We start from the raw sequence: 25601 nt of genomic DNA on the forward strand, positions 1-25601 counted from the left end.
ACAGCCACACTGCAGTCACCTTAACTATAAAGAAAAGACTGAGCTGAGGCCCGGGCTTGGTGGCTCACGTCTGCAATCCCAGCACTTTGGGAGGCCAAAGAGGGTGGATCACTTGAGGCCAGGAGTTTGAGACCAGCCTGGCCAATGTGGTGAGACCCTGTCTCTACTCCAAAAATACAAATAATTAGCTGAGCATGGAGGCACACACCTATAATCCCAGCTACTTGGAAGGCTGAGGCATGAGAATCACTTGAACCCGGGAGTCAGAGATGGCAGTGAGCTGAGACGGCATCAAAGCACTCCAGCCTGGGCAACAGAGCAAGACTCTGTCTCCAAAAAACGAAAGAAAAAAAGAAAAAGAAAAAAAAAGAGTGAGCTGTACCATGTTTTAAGGCTGCAATCCTCAACATTCTCTGTGTATGGCTTCTGTGTTATTAATTCAAGCTGTCCAGTTGTAGATGTACTCAATGTGGATACACCATACCTAAGACTTCTCAGAATTGACAGGGTGGGAACTTATTTTCTGAGTAACCTAAGTTGCTCCTGGCAGCAGCCAACAGTCAAATACATTTCAATATAGGAGCCAATTTGCCTAGTCATACCCCCTAAGTATATAAACTATGAGTTGTTACATTACTTCCTAGGACTAATAATTGTTTCACCAACAGTCAAGATCCTTTAGAAGCATTCAATGTTGTATCTGCCGGAAAACCTTCTGTTCTCTTATCCAAAATAATTCAAATACTATAAGGGGAAAGAAATTACATCTTGGAGAATTCAGTGCCTTTGTGTCTTTGCCTGTTTGCGCTGGGATCACAGGGAACTACATCTCCCAGGCTCCCTTTGCCAAATGATTTCGGGATAAGTTCCATCAATGGGAGGCACTGACGAGGATAAGAGGCAGGAGCAGGGAGCAGCCAGGGTAACACACTCTCTCACTCGGCCGAGTTCCAGCTGTCACCAGACAGCTCCTCTTTCCATGCTTCCGCTCACACCAGACCACAGGGGCTTCCAGCCCTTGGTGACACCAGTGTACCATCTATTTTCCTTGTGGGCACAGTAGTTCCCAGGCATTGCTAATCGATGGGGTGCCTCACCAGCCTGTTTAGCTCCTTGGCTTTTCTAGCAGCCGTGTAACCTATTCCCTATTTTAAATTCCCTCTGCTTGTAAGACCAACAGTGGCTTCTGTTCCCGACTGGTCCTTGACTGACATAGGACCTTCCAAACATATTTTAAAACTTATTTTTCAGAAAATTAATAGCTTTCCTAAGAATTAAAACAATTATTCAGATAACCTAGAAAAGGTATCTTCTAATATGAAACAAAACATTTACAGATGACAAAATCAATTCGTGCATTCAAACAAATATTTACTGAGAGCTTGGTCTGTGCCAAGCACTGTTCTAGGTGCTGGGAATACTACAGCGAACAAAACAGGCATAGACCCCTGTCCCCTAGCTTACACTCTAGGGACGGGTAAAGTGTGGCACACTATGATTTTTAAAATTAGCCAATACAAGACTGTTGCTTTAACAATAGAGGAATTTGATAAAAGTGGATTAACTTTAAGGTGTGCTACTCTACAAAGACTTGGTTCTTACCTTTTCAATGTGGTAGGAACTGTCACATTCCAGGGGCCAATACAGAACTTCTTCAAAGTTAGTATCTAGTTAAACTGGCCACTTGATCAAACAGGAGTACAACTGTGATAAGGATTTAAACAGACACAATAACAAAAGATAGGCACTGTGTGCGTACAGTGTAAAGCATATGTATGTTTTATGCAGATTCTTGCTTGGCATCATTTTTACAGGAAATACCATTTGGAGGCACTGAGTCTGACTCAATTTAATAAGTCACTTTATCCCTTCTCTGTAGCGCAGGTAGAGTCCATCAACATAACATATAAAGCCAGTGGCAATGTACATAACAAGTAGAATGTTGCAGTCACCGATTGCATGACACAATTTCCAAGATGGAATTTTCAGGCAGAAGAACAGAAACAGACAATGACTCATGTGGTGAACAGTTATATAGACAACTGTGCCCAAGAAAGCTGCCACCTACATACCATAATGACATCAGATGAAAAATGCAGAAAGAAGGTAGTTTTCTAATTTATCTAGAAAAAAAAAAGATTTGCTGAAAAGTATATATACTGAGAGATGAGACTGCTGCTACCTGTTTATGCATCCTAAGCACTGAGCACCCAGGAGCACACATCAGGTATTCCAAATACGACCTGCTTGAGCCTAAGAGCATGTTCAGCCTCAAAAATCAACATCATGAGCTCCAGAAATGACATAATATCTACTTCTGGCACTTCACAAGACTTATGCTAAAATAATTTAATGTACCCACAAAGGTACATTTCAATGGAGAATTTATGGGCACCGTGCTCAGACCTTTCTTATTATTCAGCGATTAGGCAGCGTTTCATGCCTGCAATATTTATAACCCCATGTGAATAGCAGGTAGACCTACAATACTATGGGCTTCTTACACAACAGGAAGTCTAAAGCATAGTTCATATTCAAAATCTCAATGTCACAGAGCAAGTCAACCACAGAGATCAGGTTTTAACCTTACAGGATCCTAACTACCTATCAAACTCTACTCCTCATCACTCCTCAAAATGCAGTCAAAATATACTAAAGAATTCCCCCCCCACACACACACACACAAAACAGTGCACCTCGGAGGCTTTGCACATACTGTTCCCTCTTCCTAGAATGCAAAGTTCCCTAAATTCACTTGGCAAATCATGCTTATCCTTTAAGACACAGCCTACTTTTCTCTTTGAAGCCATGACTTCCTGAGGAAGACTTCTTTGCCTTCTTCAGTGCTTTCATTTCTCCCTGTATACCATGCCACAATAATTTCTATATTGCATCATTTATATTTGTACACATCTGCTTCCCCATTAGACCGTAAAATCCTTGAGACCAAAAACCCTTTCTTTTAATCTATATATCCTGGTACAATGTCTGAGAAAAAGTAGGTAGTAAGTGCTTAAGAAATATTTTCTGAATGACTATATGTAGTAGGGGATCTCAGTCTTGCGAAGTTCCCCTAAAAGATATTACATTTTCTATTCTTCATCTCACTGGCACCAAATGATATTTAAAGGGCAAGTAGAACAAATAGGAAAGTATCTCTCAGGGAACAGGTTTAATATGTTGACATTAAAAGACAATCTAATGGGGATTTTGATAAATCACTTTCAGTAAAACTGTATCAATCTAACCATGACTGTCAGAGTTACAGTGCACTAGCTGTAAAAACCCAGAAATGTATGTGATCTTGGCTAGAGAAAGGCATTTAACAACTAGAAATGGAAGCAGAACTCCTTCTGTTGTTTACCTCCATTGGAATTTTTACTTTTTAAAAGGTGCCACAGACTGGACGTGGTGGCTCACACCTGTAATCCCAGCACTTTGAGAGGCTAAGGTGGGCGGATCACCTGAGGTCAGGGATTCGAGACCAGTCTGGCCAATATGATGAAACTCTGTCTCTACTAAAAATACAAAATATTAGCTGGGTGTGGTGGAAGGAGCCTGTAATCCCAGCTACTCGGGAGGCTGAGGCAGGAGAATCCCTTGAACCCGGAAAGCAGAGGCTGCAGTGAGCCAAGACTGCGCCACTGAACTCCAGTCTGGGCAACAGAGCGAGACTCCATCTCAAAAGAAAAAAAAAGTGCCACAGATACAGCTAAAATAATTTAAAATTGATAGGAAAGTTCATTTCTAAGGAATATTTAACAAGCAATGACTCGGCTATCAACAGAAAACAAATGTAAAGCAAAGTTAAAGATCAATGTACATGAGTTGAAATTTAAGACAACTATGAGAAAATTTCTACACAAAGAAATTCCCTGGTCTAATCTTTCATACGAGTTTGAAATCAGGAAACATCCAGAGACCATCCTCAAGGGTACCATAAAGCACATTTGCAAAAATGCCAGAACTCCATATATAGAAAATGGTTTTGGCTTAAAGACTAGGGAATTACTGGGTGAGTCATTCTAACTGTGGCTTCCAGTAACCAGACTATCTTAAGGGAATAAAGTCAAAAGTAAAACTAATAAAATCAAGATAAAAAAATTTATGATCAGCAATGGTGAAAATAAATAATGCAGACATTTGTGTAACACATTAGCTTACAAAGCACTTTCGTTTTTCAAACTAGGAAAATTAAACTGAGAAAGTTAGGTGTATGTGGAATCAGGTCACCAAGCTGCAATAAGCAAAGTAAAGGAGTTTAACTAGCTGTTCCAACACCAAGTCTACAGACTCTTCCATTATTCTGCCTCTCTGCCATCGTAACGGTAGGCTTAGATGTGTCTATGGGCCTAGGACACTTTCTAAGATGCCTTCAAAGAGAGCAGAGTCCACTGGGCGTGGTGGCTGGTGCCTGTAATCCCAGCATTTTGGGAGGCCAAGGTGGGCAGATCACTTGAGCTCAGGAGTTCGAGACCAGCCTTGACAACATGGTGAAACCTTGTCTCTGCTAAAAATATAAAAGTTAGTCAGGTGCCTGTAATCCCCACTACTCAGGAGGCTGAGGCAGAAGAACTTGACCCCAGGAGGTGGAGTTTGCACTGAGCCAAGATAGCGCCATTGCACTTAGCAAGACTCCATCTCAAAAAAAAGAGAGAGAGAGAGCAGTGTCTTCCAAATGATTTAAGAATATCTTTCAACTTAATCAAGATAACTTGGTCATAGCCTTAGAAAACACCTTCAAAGAACAAAGCACTCCTCAATGTGCATGGAAAGTGAATGCTCTCCATGTTCTGTTGATTGAAAAATGCAGATGTCAAGAGCTGTGGGCAATATGCTACCGTTTGCATAAAAGCACTGCAAAGAAATATATTTAAATGTTGTTGTTTATCTACGCATATATTATCTCCTAAAAGTCACGTAAGAAATTGCCAACAATGGGCTAGGTATGGTGGTTCAAACCTGTAATCCCAGCACTTTGGGAGGCCGAGGCGAGTCGATCACCCAAGGTCAGGAGTTCGAGGCCAGCCTGACCAACATGGTGAAACCCCATCTCTACTAAAAATAGAGGGTGCCCAGCTACTTGGGAGGCTGAGGCAGGAGAATCACTTGAACCCGGGAGGGAGAGGTTACAGTGAGCCAAGATCTCGCCATTGCACTTCAGCCTGAGCAACAAAAGCAAAACTCTGTCTCACAAAAAAAAAAAAAAAAAAGCAAAGAAAAGAAATTGCCAACAATGGTTACTTCCAGGGAGGGAAAATGGTGGCTCAGAGATGAGGGACAGGAGAATGATTTTCTACTGTACATATTTCCCTTTGGACCTTTTGAATTTTGAACTACATGAAAGTGCTACCTTTTTCAAAAAGTAAATTTAAATGTAAATTTAAAAATATACAATAGGAGTTGGAACGCAGGCAGTGTTGGGTGGGGTGAAACATTTCAGAGATAGGATGTAGCAGAAGAAGGGAAAAGCAAAAAATTATTACACTGTCAGACTCTAGAATTTCATATGGTGTTTCAGTCTGAGGTAAATATTCCTCAAGATGATCAAATGTCTTGTACTTTTAACTCTTTGCTCTGCCGGGTATGATGTGTCACACCTGTAATCCCAACACTTTGGGAGGCTGAGACGGGAGGACTCCTTGAGCCCAGGAGTTAGAACCAGCCTGAGAAACATAGTGAGACCCTGTCTCAATTGTAGATAATCCAGTAAATGAATAAATACATCTTTGCCCATCAAACAGCTCTTAATTTCTCACAAACCTTGACACTAAGAAAGGAGTGTCCCAATAGTGGACACAAATATTTAGGTCATCAGAAAGGTATAGTCAGCCCTCTGTTAGAAATGGATTCTGCATCTGTGGATTCAACCAACTGCAGATTGAAAATATTCGAAAACATGGCTGGGTCCTGTGGCACATGCCTGTAGTCCCAGCACTTTGGAAGGCTAAGCGGGAGGACAGATTGAGTCTGGGGCTACAGTGAGCTATAATTGCACCACTGCACTCCAGCCTGGGCGGCAGAGCAAGACCCTGTCTCAAAAAAAAAAAAAGAAAATATTCAGTAAAAAATGGATGGTTGCATCTGTACAGAACACGTGCAGACTTTTTTCCTTGTCATTATTCCCTAAATGATACAGAGTAACAACTACTGGCATAGCATTAACATTGTATTAGGTATTATAAGTAATCTAGAGATGATTTAAAGTATAATGGAGGATGTGTAAAAGTTATATGCAAGCACTACGCCATTTATATCAGGGACTTGAGCATCTGTGGATTTTAGTACCCCAGAAGGTTCCTGGAACCAATTCCCCATGGATACCAAAGGATAACTGTAGATCCTTTCATAGTAAATAAGATAGTGTCCAGTTTAAAACATAGTCTCTGAAGGGGTGGCTTAGCAGTTATTCCTGACACACCGATAAAATCTGGAACTGCAGAGCTAGAGGTTAAATCTTGGACCAGTATGACCCTAAGTACAAAGGAAGTATGACCCATATCCAAAAATGGAAGCCAGCCTCAATAAGTCAGCCAGAGTTACCATTCACATATCTGGAATTTTCAGTAGTTTTGTCCTCTGTTCTATCACTACCTAAGTCAATCCAAAAGTTCACCCTAAAAGTCACATTAACCCCAGGGCTTTGGGTAATGAAGAAATCACATCTTGAGCCTAGAGCAAATCATACCATTTCTTTAAAAGGCAGCACCAAAGAAGTTTCCTTTCCCACACTGAAATACTGGAATGGCTTCGTGGCCCCAGAAACTGGTGAGACTCGTGCCCAAGCGAGTTAAAAACCCCAGGATCAACAAAACTTGTACAAAGTAAAAAGAACACATGCTTGTTCTCTATTCTGATGTTTATTTGTTTTGTTTTGTTTTTGAGACGGGGTCTTGCTCTCTTTCCCAGGCTGGAGCGCAGTGGCACTCAACCATGACTCACTGCAGCTTCGACCTCCTGGGCTCAGGTGCCCAGGTGCCCAGGTGATCCTCCTGCCTCAGCCTCCTGAGTAGCCGGGACCACAGATGCACACCACCATACTCAACTAACTTCTAAATTATTTGTAGCGACAAGGTCACACTATGTTGCCCAGACTGGTCTTGAACTCCTGGACTCAACTGATCCTCCTTTCTCGGCCTCTCAAAGTGCTGGGATTACAGGTTTGAGCCACCACACCCAGCCTCTATTCTGAAGTTTAAATCACATACCTTAAAAGTCAACTAATAAATGTTTCTAAATAAGTATAAGAATTTAAAAATAAAAGTCATTGCCAAAGAGTTGTATTTTGGAACACTGCAAAAATACCTGCTCATAGGTCTACAGTCTACGCCACATCGTCTAACTGGATATTAATAGATGAGCAATCACTCACCATATCCTATACATTTAACTTCCAATTTTTCAGGAAAGGACACAGGAATACAGGTAAATAAACTGAAACCCAATTCTCATTTTAGCCAACACTTTTTAAATTCCTCTTCCAATGAAATGTGTTTTTTTATCAGCACTAACAGGTAACAATTTATTGATCCAAACATCTTTTCCTTCAACAATCTGATAGTTGTCCAAATGATCATTATGACAACCAAAATTAGAAAATAGTAGGGGAAAAAGAGTGAGAGGGCTTTGAGGGGTGGAATGGGATAGGTAATTCATAAACTGGATAAAGAGAGGCCTCAACAAATGCCTATTTGTCATAATCGAAAGATGACTGACCCATTGTCATCTCATTTTTAATACAATGACCAAGTCACTGAAGCTACCTGGTAAAATGTAAAACGAACTTTTGAAAAGAAATTGAGGATCCAGGAGTCTACCATCAACAGTAGTTAATAAAGTTTACAAGCCAGCAGTTACTAGTTCTCATTAAGAATTAACTGATATTTCATAACCTGATCCCCAGTAAGCTTATTAATAAAAAGCAATGGAAATTTGGGGCTGGGTGTGGTGACTCACGCCTGTAATCCCAACACTTTGGGAGGCCGAGACGGGTAGATCACCTGAGGTCAGGAGTTCGAGACCAACCTGGCCAACATGGTGAAACCCTGTCTCTACTAAAAATACAAAAATCAGCTGGGCATGGTGGTGGGCACCTGTAATCCCACGTACTCGGGAGGCTCAGGCAGGAGAATCCCTTGAACCCATGAGGCGGAGGTTGCAGTGAGCCGAGATTGCGCCATTGCACTCCATCCTGGGCGACAAGAGTGAAAATCTGTCTCAAAAAAATAAAAATAAAAAATAAAATAAATAAAAAGCAATGGAAATTTGGAGGAAGAAGTAGTGAATCAGCCTCTCTCTTCTATATGCTGTATTTTATTGGAATATGAGTAAGTACAAGGGTTATATGAGAAATGGGGGGGGGGGGGTTCTAGTCACCAAAATGGCATCTGACTCTCCAAATGCAGCAATGCTCATTCCAGTGGGTGCTTCACTGTGACTCAAGATCTGTCAAATGAGGACATAAGGGAATTTGAATAAAGCCAAGATACGCTCCTAAAATCAACAGACTTTTCCAATAGATTTAACAGATCTAACAGTAATCAACCTATAAGACACTAACCTACTCAACATAAATTGATTCTAAAATACTTTTTTAAACGAATTATTGCTAATGCAAAAAGTCAGGAAATAAGTCTAGGAATTTGTTTTCCTAATGGCACTTCCATTTATATATTGGTAGAGGTCACTAAAACACATTACTAGGTGTCACATTGTATCATTCCTCTGTTCTCCTTTTATAACCTATTCTTCAAAAATAAAAGGTAATTAAGTGAAAGCATCAATTAAGTATTTCCTTCCTTTCTCAAAACAGATAAATACAAATATAACTGAATCTTTGTTTTATAGTCTATGCCCACTACGCTATACGGCAAACAACCCCGGCAAATCCACTGCATAGTCGCCCTCAAATTATAACTATTCATTTTTCCCCAACCAAAGGGAAAATAATTTTCCCAACTCCTCCAATTATATGCCAAAAGAATTAGAAAATACAGGAAAAAAAGATTCACAGAAGCTTGTATAAGTGTCAAGTGCCAACATTTCACTAATAACCAAGATTTCCTACTGTACAGACTTTTAATTGTATCAAATCATGAATCTTCTAGGGCACAGAAAACAAAGACTAAATGGTTCTGCCAATTTACAATGATCATATTTCACCTTTAGAAGTGTAATCACCATAGAAGCAACGAATTCATCGAATTCATCTTTCTGTCTCCACTGATTAAACGGATCCTGCACTACAGGCATAATCGGCTAGTTTCTGCCACCACTCACACATAGGCCTCCAAAGCACTCTACAAGCCAGGGCTAGGCTGTCTAGAAATCCGCACTGTGTCACTGCATAAGGCAGTTTCCCACTGCACACATCCAAGAGGAATAAAACCACCTAAGCACTCTTGTCAGATCTTAGCAAGGCTGCAAAATGACAGGAGTTGCTAACTAAAGAGCAGGCAGCAACAATCACCACCTTTAAAAATCATTTAAGCAGTTTTCCTCTCCGCCATCTCACTTCCCTCCTCCTCCTCCTCGTCATTCTCTCTCCTCTCTCTCTCTCACACACACACACACACACACACACATACACACATGCACTGCAGTTCATCCCCAGCTTTGCAAGTGACATGCTGGGAGCTCTGGACTGACAGCCGGCCCAGAACTGATTCAGAGCCCTCAAATACAGACATTCTCACCTGAACACGCCAGGCAACTTCCACCTGCACCATCACTTCCACCCTCCCCGACACACACACAGTCGCCCTCGCAAGCTCTCCCCACACCAATCCCCGAGCAGCAGAAAGCCCAGCAGGCTCACTGCAAGCGCAGCACGCGTTACCACTTACAAGCCGAGTTGGGCGGCCTAAGCTCCAGAAACCTCCTCTTCACTCAGCCCACCCCCACCACCCCGACGCGGCTAGACCCCTGGCCCGCCAGGTGGGATGCGCTACCTTTGGACTGGCAATCCGCACAAAACTTGTTATCCTCCTCCAGCAGCAGGTTGGCCAGGACAGCCTGGTACCGATCCACGTCCTTCACCGACTTGCCCGTCATGGCCAGGGTGCCGGCGGGGGCAGAGGGCGACGCGCCCTCCTCGCCCCCAGAGACCCTTGCCTCAGTCCGGGGGTGAGGACTCCCGGTCCCCCGCCCAGGGGCAAATCCTGAGCGGGGAGAGCCCTCTCCTCTGGCCCCGCCGGACGCCCCTTCCCGGGTCGGCGGCGTCCGTCCCCCACTCCGCAGCCCCTCGGCGCGGCGCCCCTTGGCGGGCTTAGGGACAGGCCCGCGTCCAGGAGAGGCTGCGGGGCCAGAGACCCTCAGCCCAGGAAAAGGCAGACCACGAGCTTCCTGGGTGCCGGACGCAGAAATGACCCTCTGGCCGGCCTGTCTGCTGGCCTTGCGTCCCGCGCCTCGGTTTCCCTGGCAGCTGCCGTCAGCTTCTCTACCACCTCCGCCGCCTACTTCCGGCAGCTCTTCCTCCCCACCTCCACCCTGCCCAGCCCGCGCATGCGCCCCGCCCCCACCGCGCCGCACTGGGCTCTTCCTTCAGCTCCGCCTCTCGGCAACCAATCGGTGGAGAAGTGGGGGGCGGGGCTTGGGTGGGGGCGGAGGGAAGGGGTGGGCACGCCTCCTGCGTGTCCTTGGAAGAGAATGAATGGAGCCTGGTAGAAAGGGAGTGGAGGGAATGGAAGAAAGTGAAGGAAGACAACAACTAACATTTACTGAGCTCTTACTATGCGCTAGGCACTGTGTTAAGCACTTTACATGAATTATCCCAATATAATCCTCACAACAACCCTATGAATTACTTATCATCCTTATGTAACCTAAGCGTTGTGGATACTCCAAAGTCCTCCAGCTTGTTTTTTCCAACAGCCAAATAAAAGAGTCCAAGCCCCTAACCCAGGATATAAGAACATCACCCCCTCCCCAAATTTTCAGAGGACTCTGGTCACCTCTCACTTGGAATACATGCTCCCACTAATACTCATTAGCTCTCCTCTGTGACTCCTGCCTTTTTAGATATTGTTTGGCCTGGTGCCCAGACATTTCTGTCTTCTTCCATTTCTTAAACTCTCACAAAACAGCAAGCTTTGTGTGGCAGACTTTTACTGAATGTTATTTGGGAAGGGTGGAAGACAGCGATTAAAGCATAGCACAGAACAGGCAACTCCTTAAAAATGATTATTAAACATCGTTGTACAAAGCCACCCCTACTACAGATAATTTCTCATTGGCTGTCCTTTTCCTTAGGGATCCACCTGCCATCTGGCTTGTGTTTTCATTCACTCATTCATTCATTCACTGAGCACAATGTTAATGAGAAATTTCTAAGTATCAGGCACTGTACTAGGGGAGAAGGAAACACCATGATAAAATTTGTGGTTTTAAAAGGTCACTCTGGCTGCCATGGAAATAATTAATCGGGGAAGATGGTAAGCAGATGCTAAGAGTTATCTAAACTCTAGTGAAACCCTCTCCTCCATTTCTTTACTTTCTCCCAAGACCAGGATCCCTTCAAAGCTTTCATCTCATCAGAGGAAAATTAAACATTTCTATTACTTTATTAATCACAACAATTAAATTTTCTGGCTAAGTCTCTTCCCTTGTAGCCATGCCTAGGGGACTTGACTTCTAAAAACACACAAGTTCATTGGGGTGTTTTTCCTGAGAAAACCCATCCAAATAGGTATTACCATAACAATTTTTCAGTTGAAACAGTCAAGATTAACCAGTTACTGGGTGTGGTGGCACATACCTGTAGTCCTAGCTACTCAGGAGGCTGAAGCCAGAGCATCACTTGAGCCCAGGAGTTGGAATCCAGCCTGCGCAACACAGTAAGAACTACCCCTCCAACCTCCAATGTACCCTGTTACCCTGTCTCAAAACAACAACAACAAAAAACAGTTAATTGCGGTGAGTGGTGATTGTACCTTAGTTCAAGCCCTCCCCATCTTCATCTCCTCACTCTGCAAATAGCCGTCTGGCCTTAGTCTAAATCTGGTTAAATTAATCCTTCACCGTGCTTTCTAGAGGGAGCTTTTAAATGCCAAATCTGATTGACTCACACTCTCCTGCTTAAAAAAATCATTTAGTGGCTCTCCATTGCCTGTGGCAGTGTTTCTCAAATTTTTCCACCTAGTGAGAGATATCATGGCTTTGTGGTTAAGCACACAGACTCTGGGGCAAGAATGCTTAGGTTTAAATCCTCAGCTTTTCCCATCTATTATCTATGTGACTTTGAGGAGGTTACTTAGCCTCTCAGTGCCTCAGTTATTTCATCTATAAAATGGGAATGATGATAACATTAATAGTACCTATTTCACAAGATTATTATGAGACTTAGCTGAGATAATTCCTGTAATATAATTAGAACAGCCCTTGGCACATAGTGAATGATAGACAATTAGTGCTCTTCACTAAATATTTCTGGCATTTTGCCTTCTGAGCACATGGTAGGATTTTATTTCCTGGTTTTCAAGTGATTGGGAAAGACCAATGAGTTTGAGCAGAAAGAATGGATCACTTTGTCTCTGAAGCATTTATTTGCTGCTTTGAGACTCTTCTGCTTCTCTTTCCCTCTGCCATGGCAACCATCGATGCTGAAGATGTTGGTTGCTCTATTAGCCTGGATTTCTGTGTAGCTGATAAACAAGAGCTCTCTGCCAGCCCATAGAGGATCACTTAGCACAAGCAAGAAATAAACATTGTGTTGCCATTGAGTTTTGTTTGTTTGTTTACCACTGTATAAGCTAGCCTATCCTAACAGATACATCAAGTATTAGCTTTTTTTTATTATCATTACTAATAGCAGAGTAAAGTGAGAGCATAGCCCAGGGTCTGAGGATATAAACAAAGGAAATTGCTCTTCGCAAGTACACATTTTTGTTTGAAATCTTGAATTTTGCTTTGACAAGTCTTGCAAAAATGTTCACTCTGTTCCATCATGCACATGTTATCTTATCATAAAACTGTTTCACATTAGTTATAGAATTTTCCTTTTTATTTTTTTTTTTAAGACTGAGTCTCGCTCTGTCACCAGGCTGGAGTGCAGTGGTGCAATCCTGCCTCACTGAAACCTCTGCCTCCCAGGTTCAAGCAATTCTTCTGCCTCAGCCTCCCAAGTAGCTGGGACTACAGGCACGTGCCACCATGCCCGGCTAATTTTTTGTATTTTAAAAGAGACAGGGTTTCACCCCGTTAGCCAGGATGGTCTCAATCTTCTGACCTTGTGATCTGCCCACCTCAGCCTCCCAAAGTGCTAGGATTACAGGCATGAGCCACGGTGCCCGGCCAGTTATAGAATTTTCTATCTGTCCCAGTGGCTACTGAGCACAGTTTGGTTGCACTGTATCTAATGGATTTCAGAAAATTGGAAGGAGTTGAAGAATCCTGACATCATATTTCATAGTCAGCTTCCAGATAATTTCTCTTCTTTATTGTTTTTGTTTTGTTTTGTTTTTGTTTTTTGTTTTGGTAGCAGTAGAATTTATTAGAATGTGCCTTTTAAAGAATTATTTGAAACAGAGATGGAGTCTTGCTTTGTTGCTTGGGATGGTCTTGAATTCATAGCCTAAGGCGATCCTCACACCTAGGCCTCCCAAAGTGATGAGGTTACAGGCATGAGCCTAGAATGTGGCTTAATGCAGGCTCCTGGACTTGCCCACAGTGCTCTTAATATATAAAGCTCGAATGTCTTGGCAATTTTTCTTGAGTAATGACACTAGGAAGTTGACAGTCAGGTGAATGTTATGTACAAGCTCATCGTCTGTCATCTTCACATGGCCAACAGCCACAGCCAGACATAGCACCTTCTTCATCTGAAACTTGGTTGTGGACTTCACCTCATCCACTCTGGCCACCATGTTTTTGTTGTGTGTCAGCAGGGAAGGGAACTTACCCACTTTATTTAGGCCTGGGCCAAGGATTCATGGGATCTGCTTGATCAGAGACTCTGAGGCTAAAAAGACATCATACTTCTTTGACAGCTGTTTGACCAGTTATTATTCTTGTTGAGCTTTTCAGCACCTTGATGTCCCTGTGGAGGATATCCACAGTCTTGGACCATTTTTTTGGTTGTTTGTTTTGGAGACAGGGTCTCACTTTGTCACCCAGGCTGGAGTGCAGTGGTTCCAACCTAGCTCACTGCAACCTCGACTTCCCAGGCTCAAGCAGTCCTCCCGCCTCAGCCTCCTGAGTAGCTGGGACTACAGGCGTACGCCACCATGTCCAGCTAATTTTGGGTATTTTTTGTAAAGACAGGGTTTCACCATGCTGCCCAGGTTGGTCCTGAGCTCCTAGAATCAAGCAATCCTCCTGCCTTGGCCTCCCAAAGTGCTGGGATTACAGGCGTGAATCACTGGTGCCTGGTCCATCTTATTTTTCTTTAAATAATTATTTTCTGTTTGTAGAAATAGGATCTGGCTATGTTTCCCAAGCTGGTCTCAAACTCCTGGCCTCAAACAATCCTCCCCACTCAGCCTCTCTAAGTGCTAGGATTACAGGTGTGAGCCACCATGCTCGGCCTCTTTTTTTTCTTTAAATCAGAGTATTTTGAAACCCCAACTCACATAAATAAGAACAAAATAAAAACCGTTATATTAGAGAAGCCACAGTAGCAAAATGCCCAGATTACTATCAAGAAAGAGGTATGGTGAACATATTTGGACTATTGCCACAGGAAACTCTCATTAGTGTATCTTATAGCTAAGAGATCAAAATCTCTTAAGCCATATGTTAATCAGTTTCTGATTCACTGGCCAGTCACTTTACCTATTCCAGATAACATTCATAGAATGACTTGTTCATTTAGAAAACTGGATAATTATGCTACCTGTTTTACTGTGAGCTCTGTGTTATTCATCACATGCAAATGAGCTTAGTGAGACTAAGCTCAGTGAGCTTTATGATTCCCCCTCTGGCTATGGCTGGTCTAAATGCTGCCTCTGGCGGCACCAGCTGAGTTCTGCCCAGCGTTGCTTTCCACTGTGACAAGGCAACACTGAGTTCTAATGCAAAGTCCCACAATTATTGCACTCTCCTTCCCCCAAGCACGCCAGTTCTCTCTCTGATCAGCACAGCTGCTGCTGGGGAATGGAGGAGTAGTGGCATCAGCAATTCAAGACTCTTTTGTACTCTCTTCAGTGTCTCTTTCTGTAATATGAAATTAAAATTACTCACCGTGTTTTTGATTCATATAAAGATGATTTTTTGAGTGGATAGTTGTTCAATTTGGTGTTCCTGTCAGGACAATTGGTGAGGTCTTCTGTTTTTGGCCATCTGGCTCTGCCTTCCGATATGTCAGATTTTTTTTTTAAGTTTTAAATCAAAGTAAAACATGCACATAGTTTCAAAAGTCAAGTAATTATACAAGGTGTATAATGACAAACAGTAATCTTCTGCCCCATCTCTGCCCACACTGGTCCCTACTCCTCTGAGACAACCATTTTCCACTCTTACAGCTGTTTCTTCTGCGATTTATGTATTGCCCAGATAACATGCTTATACCACCATGATTTACCTTCCCAGCTTTGTTTATTCACTTCCTGATATGGAAGATGAGGATTTAGATTTCTTTATATATACTCCCCCAGATTTCCTTTCCCACATTCCCCTAGTATAGTTAAGTAACAATATTTTGTTAAATTAATGCTCAATGTTTGATATTATGACTTAATATTATTGAATGTTGTGCTTTGTACTCATTAATTACATTTTTTTCCCAGTTAAACTTTTTGTTTTTCCTGGAGTCAATAATTGCTCCACTTTGGAGTGCGTAATTTTCTATGAATCTATGATTAATTCATCTCCTAATCCTTTGACATAAGAGAATTTCCTCTTAGTAAGTTCTAACACATCAGCTAAGCTATAAATTTCATTATTCTTGGCACTGTCCATCCTGAAGCTTCTGCCCTGCCGCTGAAAGCTGGAGGAGGCTCCTGCTGCTTAATCATCACCCTGAAATTCCCCTTCCCTATTATCCTGGGAATAGCCTTCCTCTTTTTCCTGTATTGAATGCTCTGTTTTCTGGATTTGGTGCTTACGAGGGACTGAGCAAGTATAACTGACCAAGGCCTACTGCAAGAACTCTGTAGTATAATGATAGGAAATTGCCCCACACCAGAGCATATCAATGTGAAATTGCAGAACACTGGGGGAAAAGGCAAGATCTGAAGTTTCCAGAGAGGAAAAACAAATCACATGAAAAAGAATCAGGAATGAGAATAGCATGGAGTTCTCAACAGTAGCACTGGAAGCCAGAGGGCAGTGAAATTTTGCCTCCAAAATTCTGAGAAAAAAAAAAAAAGAGTTGCCAACCCAGAATTCTGTACCAGCCAAACTGCTATTCTAGAGGCAGTGTTGAATAAAGACAGTTTCACATACTGTAGATTTCAAAATCTTTCCTCCTGTGCTGGTTGTGTTCCATTGGCTTCCATGTCCTCTCTCGGCCCTTCACCTGGCTCTGAGGTCCAAGAGACAACTTTGATGGGCGGCATCAACCTGGATCCTCTGCACACCAGCTTCTGGTTGTGTTCAACCAATGGGAAGAACAGTGGGAAATCAGAGGGCAGGAGGAGAGAGAAGTTGAGTTATTTATTTTCTCCTCTTTCTCCCTACTGGCAGAGCTACTGCCCCCCTCCAGGGACAGCAGAAGTGTCTGCAACAGTGGCCCTTGTGCCTGTGATGGTGGCCCTCTCCTACAGCGAGGGTTCACATCACATTCTGGTCATACTCTCTCCCATGGCCTCTTCAGGCTTTGAGGGCAACAGCCATCTGCATTTGCTCGCCCCAAGGTACATCATGCCCTCGGTTGATTTTCTTTCACCCTTCCCACACTTTACAAAATGGTCCCTTCTTTAAACTCTCCTCGCTGGCCTCTTTTGCATTGGCCACAGGCTTCCTGTTGGAATCCTAACCAGTTCATCTCCCATGGACACTTTGTCAAAAATGACAGCATAACCAAGCTGGGAGTCAGAAGCCTTAGGAATCTACCTGGTGCTCTCTTCTATAGCAGCTAAGCTGGCACCCAAGCCACAAGACAAAGTCCTTCCCCCTCTTCCTTTCCCTTTGCTCAAGCAGAGGAGTCTCTCCCTGTGGTCACCAGTGCCCCAGGCCCACGGCAAGTCCTCCCTGGCTTCTGTTGATGTTCATTCAAGGCCTAAGGGCTCTTCAGTCAGCTTGTGGTGAATGCTGCGAGGTGTGGAACTCTCCCTTCAGGGCAGTGGGCTTCCCTCTGGCCCAGGGAAGGTTCAGAAATGCCGTCTAAGAGCCAAGGTCTGGAATTGAGGACCTCAAGGGCCCACTTGGTCAATCTGGTACCTAAGCTGCAGGACAAAGTTCCCTTTACTCTTCCCTCTTTTTTTCAAGCAGAAGGAGTCCATTCCTGTAGCCACCACAGCTGGGAATGTGCTGGGTCACACATTAAGCCAGCACATCTCTGAGTCTCATGCAAGGCCCATGGTGAGTCCTGCCTGGGTACTGCTTCTGATTATTCGGGGCCCAAGTGCTCTTGAGTGAACTGGGTTCTTCCATTCAAGGCAGTGGGCTCCCTTCTGACCCACAGTGTGTCTAGAAATATCATCCAAAACCTAGGGCCTGGAATAGGGGCCTCAAGACTCTGCGTGGTGCCCTGTCCTACTGTGGCTGAACTGGTACCCAAGTTGCAAGACAAAGCCGTCTTTTCTCTCTCCTCTCCTGTGGAAGACAGGACTTTCTCCTGGAACTACAAGCTATGCTGCCTGCAGCTGGGGAAGGGATGGCACAAGCCTCTCCTCTCCTGTGGAAGACAGGACTTTCTCCTGGAACTACAAGCTATGCTGCCTGCAGTTGGGGAAGGAATGGCACAAGCACTACCTTGGCAGTCCCAGCTGGTGTCTCACTGGGTCATGTGTCCCCCATGTCCACTGGCTTCAAGCCCAATATAGCATCAGGACTTTCCCCAGAATTGCAGTCCTCATGGCCTTGACTGCCTTTCAAGTTTACTTAGAATTCCAGAACACTTTGGCCTGGGGTGTTGAGACTACTGTGAACTGTTTCCAATCACTGGTATGGACAATTCCCCTCTGGCAAGGGTTGATCTAAATGTTCCCTCTGGGGCACTGGCTGAGTTCTGTTCAGGGTTGTTTTCCACTGTGACAAGGCAGCACTGAGTTCTAATGCAAAGTCCCACAATCACTGTGCTCTCCTTCCCCTAAGCACACTGATTCTCTCTCTGAATCACACAGCTGCTGTTGGGGAATAGGGGAGCAGTGCCATCAGCAATTCAAGACTGTCCTTTGAACTGGGTGCAGTGGCTCATGCCTACAATTCCAGCACTTTGGGAGGCCAAGGCAGGCGGATCACCTGAGGTCAGGAGTTTGAGACCAGCCTGGTCAACATGGCAAAATGCTGACTCTACTAAAAATACAAAAATTAGCCAGGTGTGGTAGTGGGTACCTGTAATCCCAGCTACTCAGGAGGCTGAGGCAGGAGAGTCACTTGAACCTGGGAGGCAGAGGTTGCAATGAGCCAAGATCTTGCCACTGCACTCCAGCCTGGGCAACAGAGTAAGACTTTATCTCAAAAAGAAGAAGAAGGAGAAGGAGAAGGAGAAGGAGAAGGAGAAGGAGAAGGAGAAGGAGAAGGAGAAGGAGAAGGAGAAAGAGAAGGAGAAGGAGAAAGAGAAGGAGAAGAAGAAGGAGAAGAAGAACTGTTTTTTGTACTCTCTTCAGTGCCTCTTTCTGTGATACAAAGTTCAAAGCACGTACTGTGATTGTTTACCAATAACTACAACTTTTCAAGACATAGACAGTCCAATGAGATATAGACAGAAACAACAAAAATTTTAAAAGGAGGAGAATAAAATGTTGAGTTTTTATTAGTTTTTTCTTTGCTTGTTTGTTTATGCAATCAGTGTTAAGTTGTCATCAGTTTAAAATAATGGTTTCAAGAGATGATTTGCAGTCCTCATGGTAACCTCAAATAAAAAACAAACAGCAGATAAACAAAAAATGAAAAGCAAAAATGTAAAGTGTACCACCAGAGAAAACCACCTTCACTAAAAGGAAGACAAGTAGAAAGGAAAGAAGGAAGAGAAGACCACAAAACAACCAGAAAACAAATAACAAAGTGGCAGGCATAAGTCCTTACTTACCAATAGTAACACTGAATGTAAATGGACTAAACTCTCCATGAAAAGACATAGAGTGGCTGAACGGATGAAAAAACAAGACCCGGTGATCTGTTGCATGCAAGAAACTTACTTATAAAGACACACATAGGGGTGCAGTGGCTCATGTTTGTAATCCCAGCAATTTGGGAGGCCGAGGTGGGTGGATCACCTGAGGTCAGGAGTTCGAGACCAGCCTGGACATGGGGAAACCCTGTCTCTACTAAAAATACAAAAATTAACTGGGCATGGTGGCATGCACTTGTACTTCCAGCTACTTGGGAGGCTAAGGCAGGAGAATGCTTGAACCTGGGAGGCAGAGGTTGCAGTGAGCTGAGATTGTGCCACTGCACTCCAACCTGGGCAACAAAGCAAGGTTTCATCTCAAACAAACAAACAAAAAAAGATACACAAAGATGAAAATAAAGGAATGGAAAAAGATACTCCATGTCAATGAAAACAAAGGGACTTTATTTATTTATTTATTTATTTATTTATTTATTTATTTATTTATTTTTTGAGATGGAGTCTCGCTCTGTCACCCAGGCTGGAGTGCAGTGGCCGGATCTCGTCTCACTGCAAGTTCCGCCTCCCAGGTTTATGCCATTCTCCTGCCTCAGCCTCTCAAGTAGCTGGGACTACAGATGCCTGCCACCTCGCCCGGCTAGTTTTTTTTTTTTTTGTATTTTTTTAGTAGAGACGGGGTTTCACCTTGTTAGCCAGGATGGTCTCGATCTCCTGACCTCGTGATCCGCCCGTCTCGGCCTCCCAAAGTGCTGGTATTACAGGTTTGAGCCACCGTGCCCGGCCGTAACTATATTTATAACAGACAACATAGATTTCAAGACACAAACTATAAAAAGAGATAAAGAAGGTCATTATATAATGATAAAGGAATCAATTCAGCAAGAAGATGTATGTATCTGCATGCAACACTGGAGCACCCAAATATATAAAGGAAATATTATTAGAGCTAAAGAGAGAAATAGACCCCAATACATTAATAGCTGGAGACTTCAACACCCTACTTTCAACATTGGACAGATCATCCAGATAGAAAATCAACAAAGAAACATCAGACTTAATATGCACTAAAGATCAAATGAACCTAATAGATACAAAACATTTCATACAACAGCTGCAGAATACATATTCTTCTCCTCAGCACATGGATCATTCTCAACGACAGAGGATATGTTAGGCCATAAAATAAGTCTTCAAAAATTCAAGACCAGGTGCAGTGGCTCATGCCTGTAATTCGAGCACTTTGTGTGTGTTTTTTTATTTTGTTTTGTTTTGAGAAGGAGTCTTGCTCTGTCACCCAGGCTGGAGTGCAATGGTACAATCTTGACTTACTACAACCTCTGCCCCCTGGGTTCAAGCAATTTTCCTGCCTCAACCTCCCAGATAGCTGGGATTACAGGTGTCCACCACCACGCCCAGCTAATTTTTTGTGTTTTTAGCAGAGACAGGGTTTCACCATGTTGGCCAGGCTGGTCTTGAACTCCTGACCTCAAGTAATCTGCCTACTTTGGTCTCCCAAAGTGCTGGGATAACAGGTGTGAGCCACTGCACCCAGCCAAAAATCAGTAGCATTTCTGTATGTCAACAGCAAACAATCTGAAAAAGAAATCAAGAAAGTAATCCCATTTACAATAGCTACAAATAAAGTAAAATACATAAGAATTAGCCAAAGAAGTGAAAGATCTCAACAATAAAAAGTATAAAACATTGATGAAATAAATCAAGAGGACACAAAAAATGGAAACGTATTCCATGTTCATCAATTGGAAGAATAAATGTTGTTAAAATATTCATATTGCCCAAAGCAATGTACAGATTTAATGCAATCTCTATAAAAAAAATTCCTCACAGAAATAGGAAAAACAATCCTAAAATTTATATGAAACCACAAAAGACCCAGAATAGCTAAAGCTATCCTGAGCAAAAAGAACAAAGCTGGAGGAATCACATTACCTGACTTTAAATTATACTACAGAGCTACAGTAACCAAAACAGCATGGCATTGGTGCAAAAATAGACATATAGACAAATGGAACAAAATGAAGACCCCTGAAACAAATCCATACACCTACAGTGAACTCTTTTTGAGCAAAGATGCCAAGAATATTCACTGGGGAAAAAACAGTCTCTTCAATAAATGGTGCTAGGAAAGCTGCATATCTACATGTAGAAGAATGAAACTAGACCCTTCTCACCATATATGAAAATCAAACCAAAATTTGATCTAAGACTTAAATCTAAGACTTCAAACTATGAAACTACTAAAAGAAAACACTGGGGAAACTCTCTGGGACATTGGACTGGGCAAAGATTTCCTTCTTTTTTTATTTTTCTTTTGTTGTTGTTGTTGTTTGTTTTTGAGACAGACTCTCACTCTGTGGCCCAGGCTGGAGTGCAGTGGTGTGATCTTGGCTCACTGCGACCTCTGCCTCCCAGGTTCAAGGAATTCTCCTGCCTCAGTCTCCTGAGTAGCTAGGACTACAGGCACACGTCACCATGCCTGGCTAATATTTGTATTTTAAGTAGAGATGGGGTTTCCCCATGTTGGCCAGGCTGGACTCGAACTCCTGACCTCAGGTGATCCAAAATTTCTTAAGTAATACCTCACAAGCACAGGAAACCAAAGCAAAAATGGACAAAGGGGTCCATTGGAAATACTCAACAATCCAAAGGAAATAATCAACAAAATGAAGAGACAACACATAGAATGAGAGAAAAAATGTGCAAACCATTCCTCTGACAAGCGCTTAATAAACAGAATATATAAGGAGCTCAAATAACTCAATAGGAAAAAGTCTAATCATCTGATTTAAAAATGGGCAAAAAATCTGAACAGACATTTCTCCAAAGAAGACACACAAAGGTCAAATAGGTATATGAAAAGTTGCTCAACACCATTGATCATAAGAGAAATGCAAATCAAAACTACAATGAGATATTATCTCACCCCAGCTAAAATGGCTTTTATCCAAAAGACAGGCAATAACAAACACTAGAGAGGATGTGAAGAAAAGGGAACCCTCGCACACTGTTGTTGGGAATGTAAATTAAGACAGCCACTATGGAAACAGTTTGGAGGTTCCTCAAAAAACTAAAAATAGAGGCTGGGCATGGTGGCTCACACCTGTAATCCCAGCACTTTGGGAGGCCGAGGTGGGCAGCTCACAATGTCAGGAGATAGAGACCATCCTGGCTAACACAGTGAAACCCCGTCTTTACTAAAAATACAAAAAATTAGCCAGGCGTGGTGGTGGGCACCTGTAATCCCAGCTACTCGGGAGGCTGAGGCAGGAGAATGGCGAGAACCTGGGAGGTGGAGGTTGCAGTGAGCTGAGATTGCACCAGTGCACTCCAGCCTGGGCGACAGAGCGAGACTCCATCTCAAAAAAAAAAAAAAAAAAAAGAACTAAAAATAGAACAGCCATATGATCCAGCAATCAAGAAAGGAAATCAGTATATCGAGGGGATATCTGCACTGTCATGTTTATTGTAGCGCTGTTCACTATAGCCAGGACTTAGAAGCAACCTAAGTGTCTGTCAACAGACAAAAGGATAGAGAAAATGTGGCACATACATACAATGGAGTACTATTCAGCCATAAGAAAGAGTGAGATCCTCTAGTTTGCAACAAGAATGGAACTGGAGGTCATTATGTTAGTGAAATAAGCCAGGCACAGAAAGACAAACTTCACGTTTTCTTACTAATTTGTGGCAGCTAAAAATTAAAACAATTGAACTCATGGAGATAGAGAGTAGAATGATGGTTACCAGAAACAAGGAAGGGTAGTGGGGGTGGGGGAAAGTGGGAATGGTTAATGGGTATAAAAATATAGTTAGATAGAATGAATTAGGTCTAGTATTTGCTGGGTGCCGTGGCTCACACCTATAACCCCAGCATTTTGGGAGGGTGAGGCAGGTGGGTCGTTTGAGCCCAGGAGTTCTAGAGCAACCTTGGCAACATAGTGAGACCTCATCTGTCCAAAAAAATTTAAAAATTAGCACATGCTTATAGTTCCAGCTGCTTGGGGGGCTGAGAAGGGAGGATCACTTGAGCCTGGGAGGTCAAGGGTGCACAGTGAGCCCTGACAGTGCCACTGCACTCCAGCCTGGGCAACAAAGTGAGACTCTACCGCAAAAAAAAAAAAAAAAAAAAAATCTAGTATTAGATAGCACAACAGGGTGACTATAGTAAAAAATAAATTATTGTATATTTTAAAATAGCTTAAAGAGTATAATTGAATTGTTTGTAACATGAAGAATAAATGCTTGGACACCTCATTTACCCTGATGTTATTATTATGCATTGTATGCCTGTATCAAAATATCTCACATACCCCATAAGTACATATACCTACTATGTACCCACAAAAATTAAAAATTAAAAATAAACAATTATGAATACATATTGAAAGTACAGGGAGGCTGAGACGGGCGGATCACGAGGTCAGGAAGATCGAGACCATCCTGGCTAACACGGTGAAACCCCGTCTCTACTAAAAATACAAAAAATTAGCCGGGCGAGGTGGCCGGTGCCTGTGGTCCCAGCTACTCGGGAGGCTGAGGCAGGAGAATGGAGTGAACCCGGGAGGTGGAGGTTGCAGTGAGCTGAGATCCAGCCACTGCACTCCAGCCTGGGCGACAGAGCAAGACTCCGTCTCAAAAAAAAAAAAAAGAGAAAGTACAAAAGTATAGTGATAACGAGGAATAAGCAAAAAAAAGACCAAAACAAAAACGCTTAGTAAACAGGCACTGATACTCATCATTATCTCTGAAAACTAGTCAGAGGCAAAAGCACCACTATCATACGCTGAGTGGAGGCCGGAAGAGTGTTGAAGGTGGCAAAGCAAGAATAGAATTCTGGTCCGTTTCTATTAATGGCCATTAATTTTAATGGCAAAAACCACACTTACTTTTGCATTAACCTAATATTACTATATTTAACTCAGCAACATTTTCCCCAACTGTTTTTATATTCTACTTCAGTATGGAAAACATAACTGCATGAGACAAATCTCTTTATCAGTATCAGCATAAGGGTGATCTGTAAAACCTTCAAATGAGGCCAGGTGCACCTCAGGCCTCACTTTGGGAGGGTGAGGCGGGCAGATCACTTGAGGCCAGGAGTTTGAGACCAGCCTGACAAACATGGTGAAACCCCGTCTCTACCAAAAATACAAAAGTTAGCTGGGTTTGGTGGTGGGTGCCTATAATCCCAGCTACTCGGGAGACTGAGGCAGGAGAATCACTTGAACCTGGGAGGTGGAGGTTGGAGTGAGCTGAAGGCCGAGAGCACGCCACTGTACTCTAGCCTGGGTGACAGAGTGAGACTCTGTCTCAAAAAAAAAAAAAAAAAAAAAAGATTATTCAATGTTTTGGTTCATTTCACTGCTCTGATATGCCAACCTAGTTGGTCACAAGTTATATTACTAAAGCTAATAAAATCCAAAACAATTCTCATTAAAAAAAATTAACTAACCTTATATAAAAAAAACTTGGCTGGTTGCAGTGGCTCATGCCTGTAATCCAAGCACTTTGGGAGATCAAGGCAGGCGGATCCCAAGGTCAGGAGTTTGAGACCAGCCTGGCCAATATGGTGCAACCCTGTCTCTACTAAAAATACAAAAATTAGCCGGGTGTAGTGATGGGCGCCTGTAGTCCCAGCTACTTGGGAGGCTGAGGCAGGAGAATCACTTGAACCTGGGAGGTGGAGATCAGTAAGCCGAGATCACACCACTGCACTCCAGCCTGGGTGACAGAGCGAGACTCCATCTCAAAAGAAAAACAAAACAAACAAACAACAACCAAAAAAACCTCACAATCTTACTATTATCAACCCCCATGGACTCTAGGAGATAATTTGAGACATTTCCTGTTGAGGCAGTCTTTATTCCATTTGAAGTCACCCTCTGAGCATCCCACTGGACTTTTCTCTGCTTGTGCCCTTCCTACAGAGCCCAGCTCTCTGTAAGTTCAGAAGGCCTTTGAATGAGAATCAAGAGAAACCCAACTAACAGTAGCTTGAAGAGTGGTTTATTTTATCACTGAACAAGAAATCCAGAGGCAAGGGAGTGGTTCACATTGATTCAGTTACTGGACAAGGCCATCAACACCTAGGCTTTATCATTCTGCTTTGCCATCCTCAACCTATTGTATTTTTATCCTGATATTCAATGGTTCTCAAAGTGTGGTCTCCAGACAAACAGCATCAATGTCACCCGGCAACTTGTTAGAAGTACACATTCTGGCCAGGCACAGTGGCTCACACTCTGGGAGGCTGAGGCGGGAGGACTGCTTGAGGTCAGATGTTCAAGACCACCCTAGCCAACATAGCAAGATCCTTGTCTGTTTAAAAAAAGAAAGAAAGAAAGAAAGAAAGAAAGAAAGAAAGAAAGAAAGAAAGAAAGAAAGAAAGAAAGAAAGAAAGAAAGAAAGA

At 42.9% G+C, this 25601-nt stretch overlaps 1 protein-coding gene across 5 annotated transcripts in view; it reads right to left on the reverse strand.

Annotated features, from left to right (window-relative positions):
* The window catches only part of SMAP2 (small ArfGAP2), a 75177-nt gene that overhangs the window by 38467 nt on the left and 11109 nt on the right, over nucleotides 1–25601 (reverse strand). For 2 of the 5 annotated variants that reach the window (XM_023221251.3, XM_026455714.1), the window contains exon 1: nucleotides 9951–10499. The exons of 1 other annotated variant lie outside the window; for it this stretch is intronic. In XM_023221251.3, the coding sequence (XP_023077019.2) occupies nucleotides 9951–10053 (103 nt within the window). In that variant the 5' untranslated portion in view covers nucleotides 10054–10499. Of the gene's footprint in view, nucleotides 1–8376; nucleotides 8441–9950; nucleotides 10500–25601 lie in introns of those variants that run through there. 2 more of the 5 variants (XM_026455718.2, XM_026455715.2) reach the window with 2 other exon arrangements.

The sequence above is a fragment of the Piliocolobus tephrosceles genome, chromosome 1, assembly GCF_002776525.5.
Source record: "Piliocolobus tephrosceles isolate RC106 chromosome 1, ASM277652v3, whole genome shotgun sequence".
NCBI lineage: Eukaryota > Metazoa > Chordata > Mammalia > Primates > Cercopithecidae > Piliocolobus > Piliocolobus tephrosceles.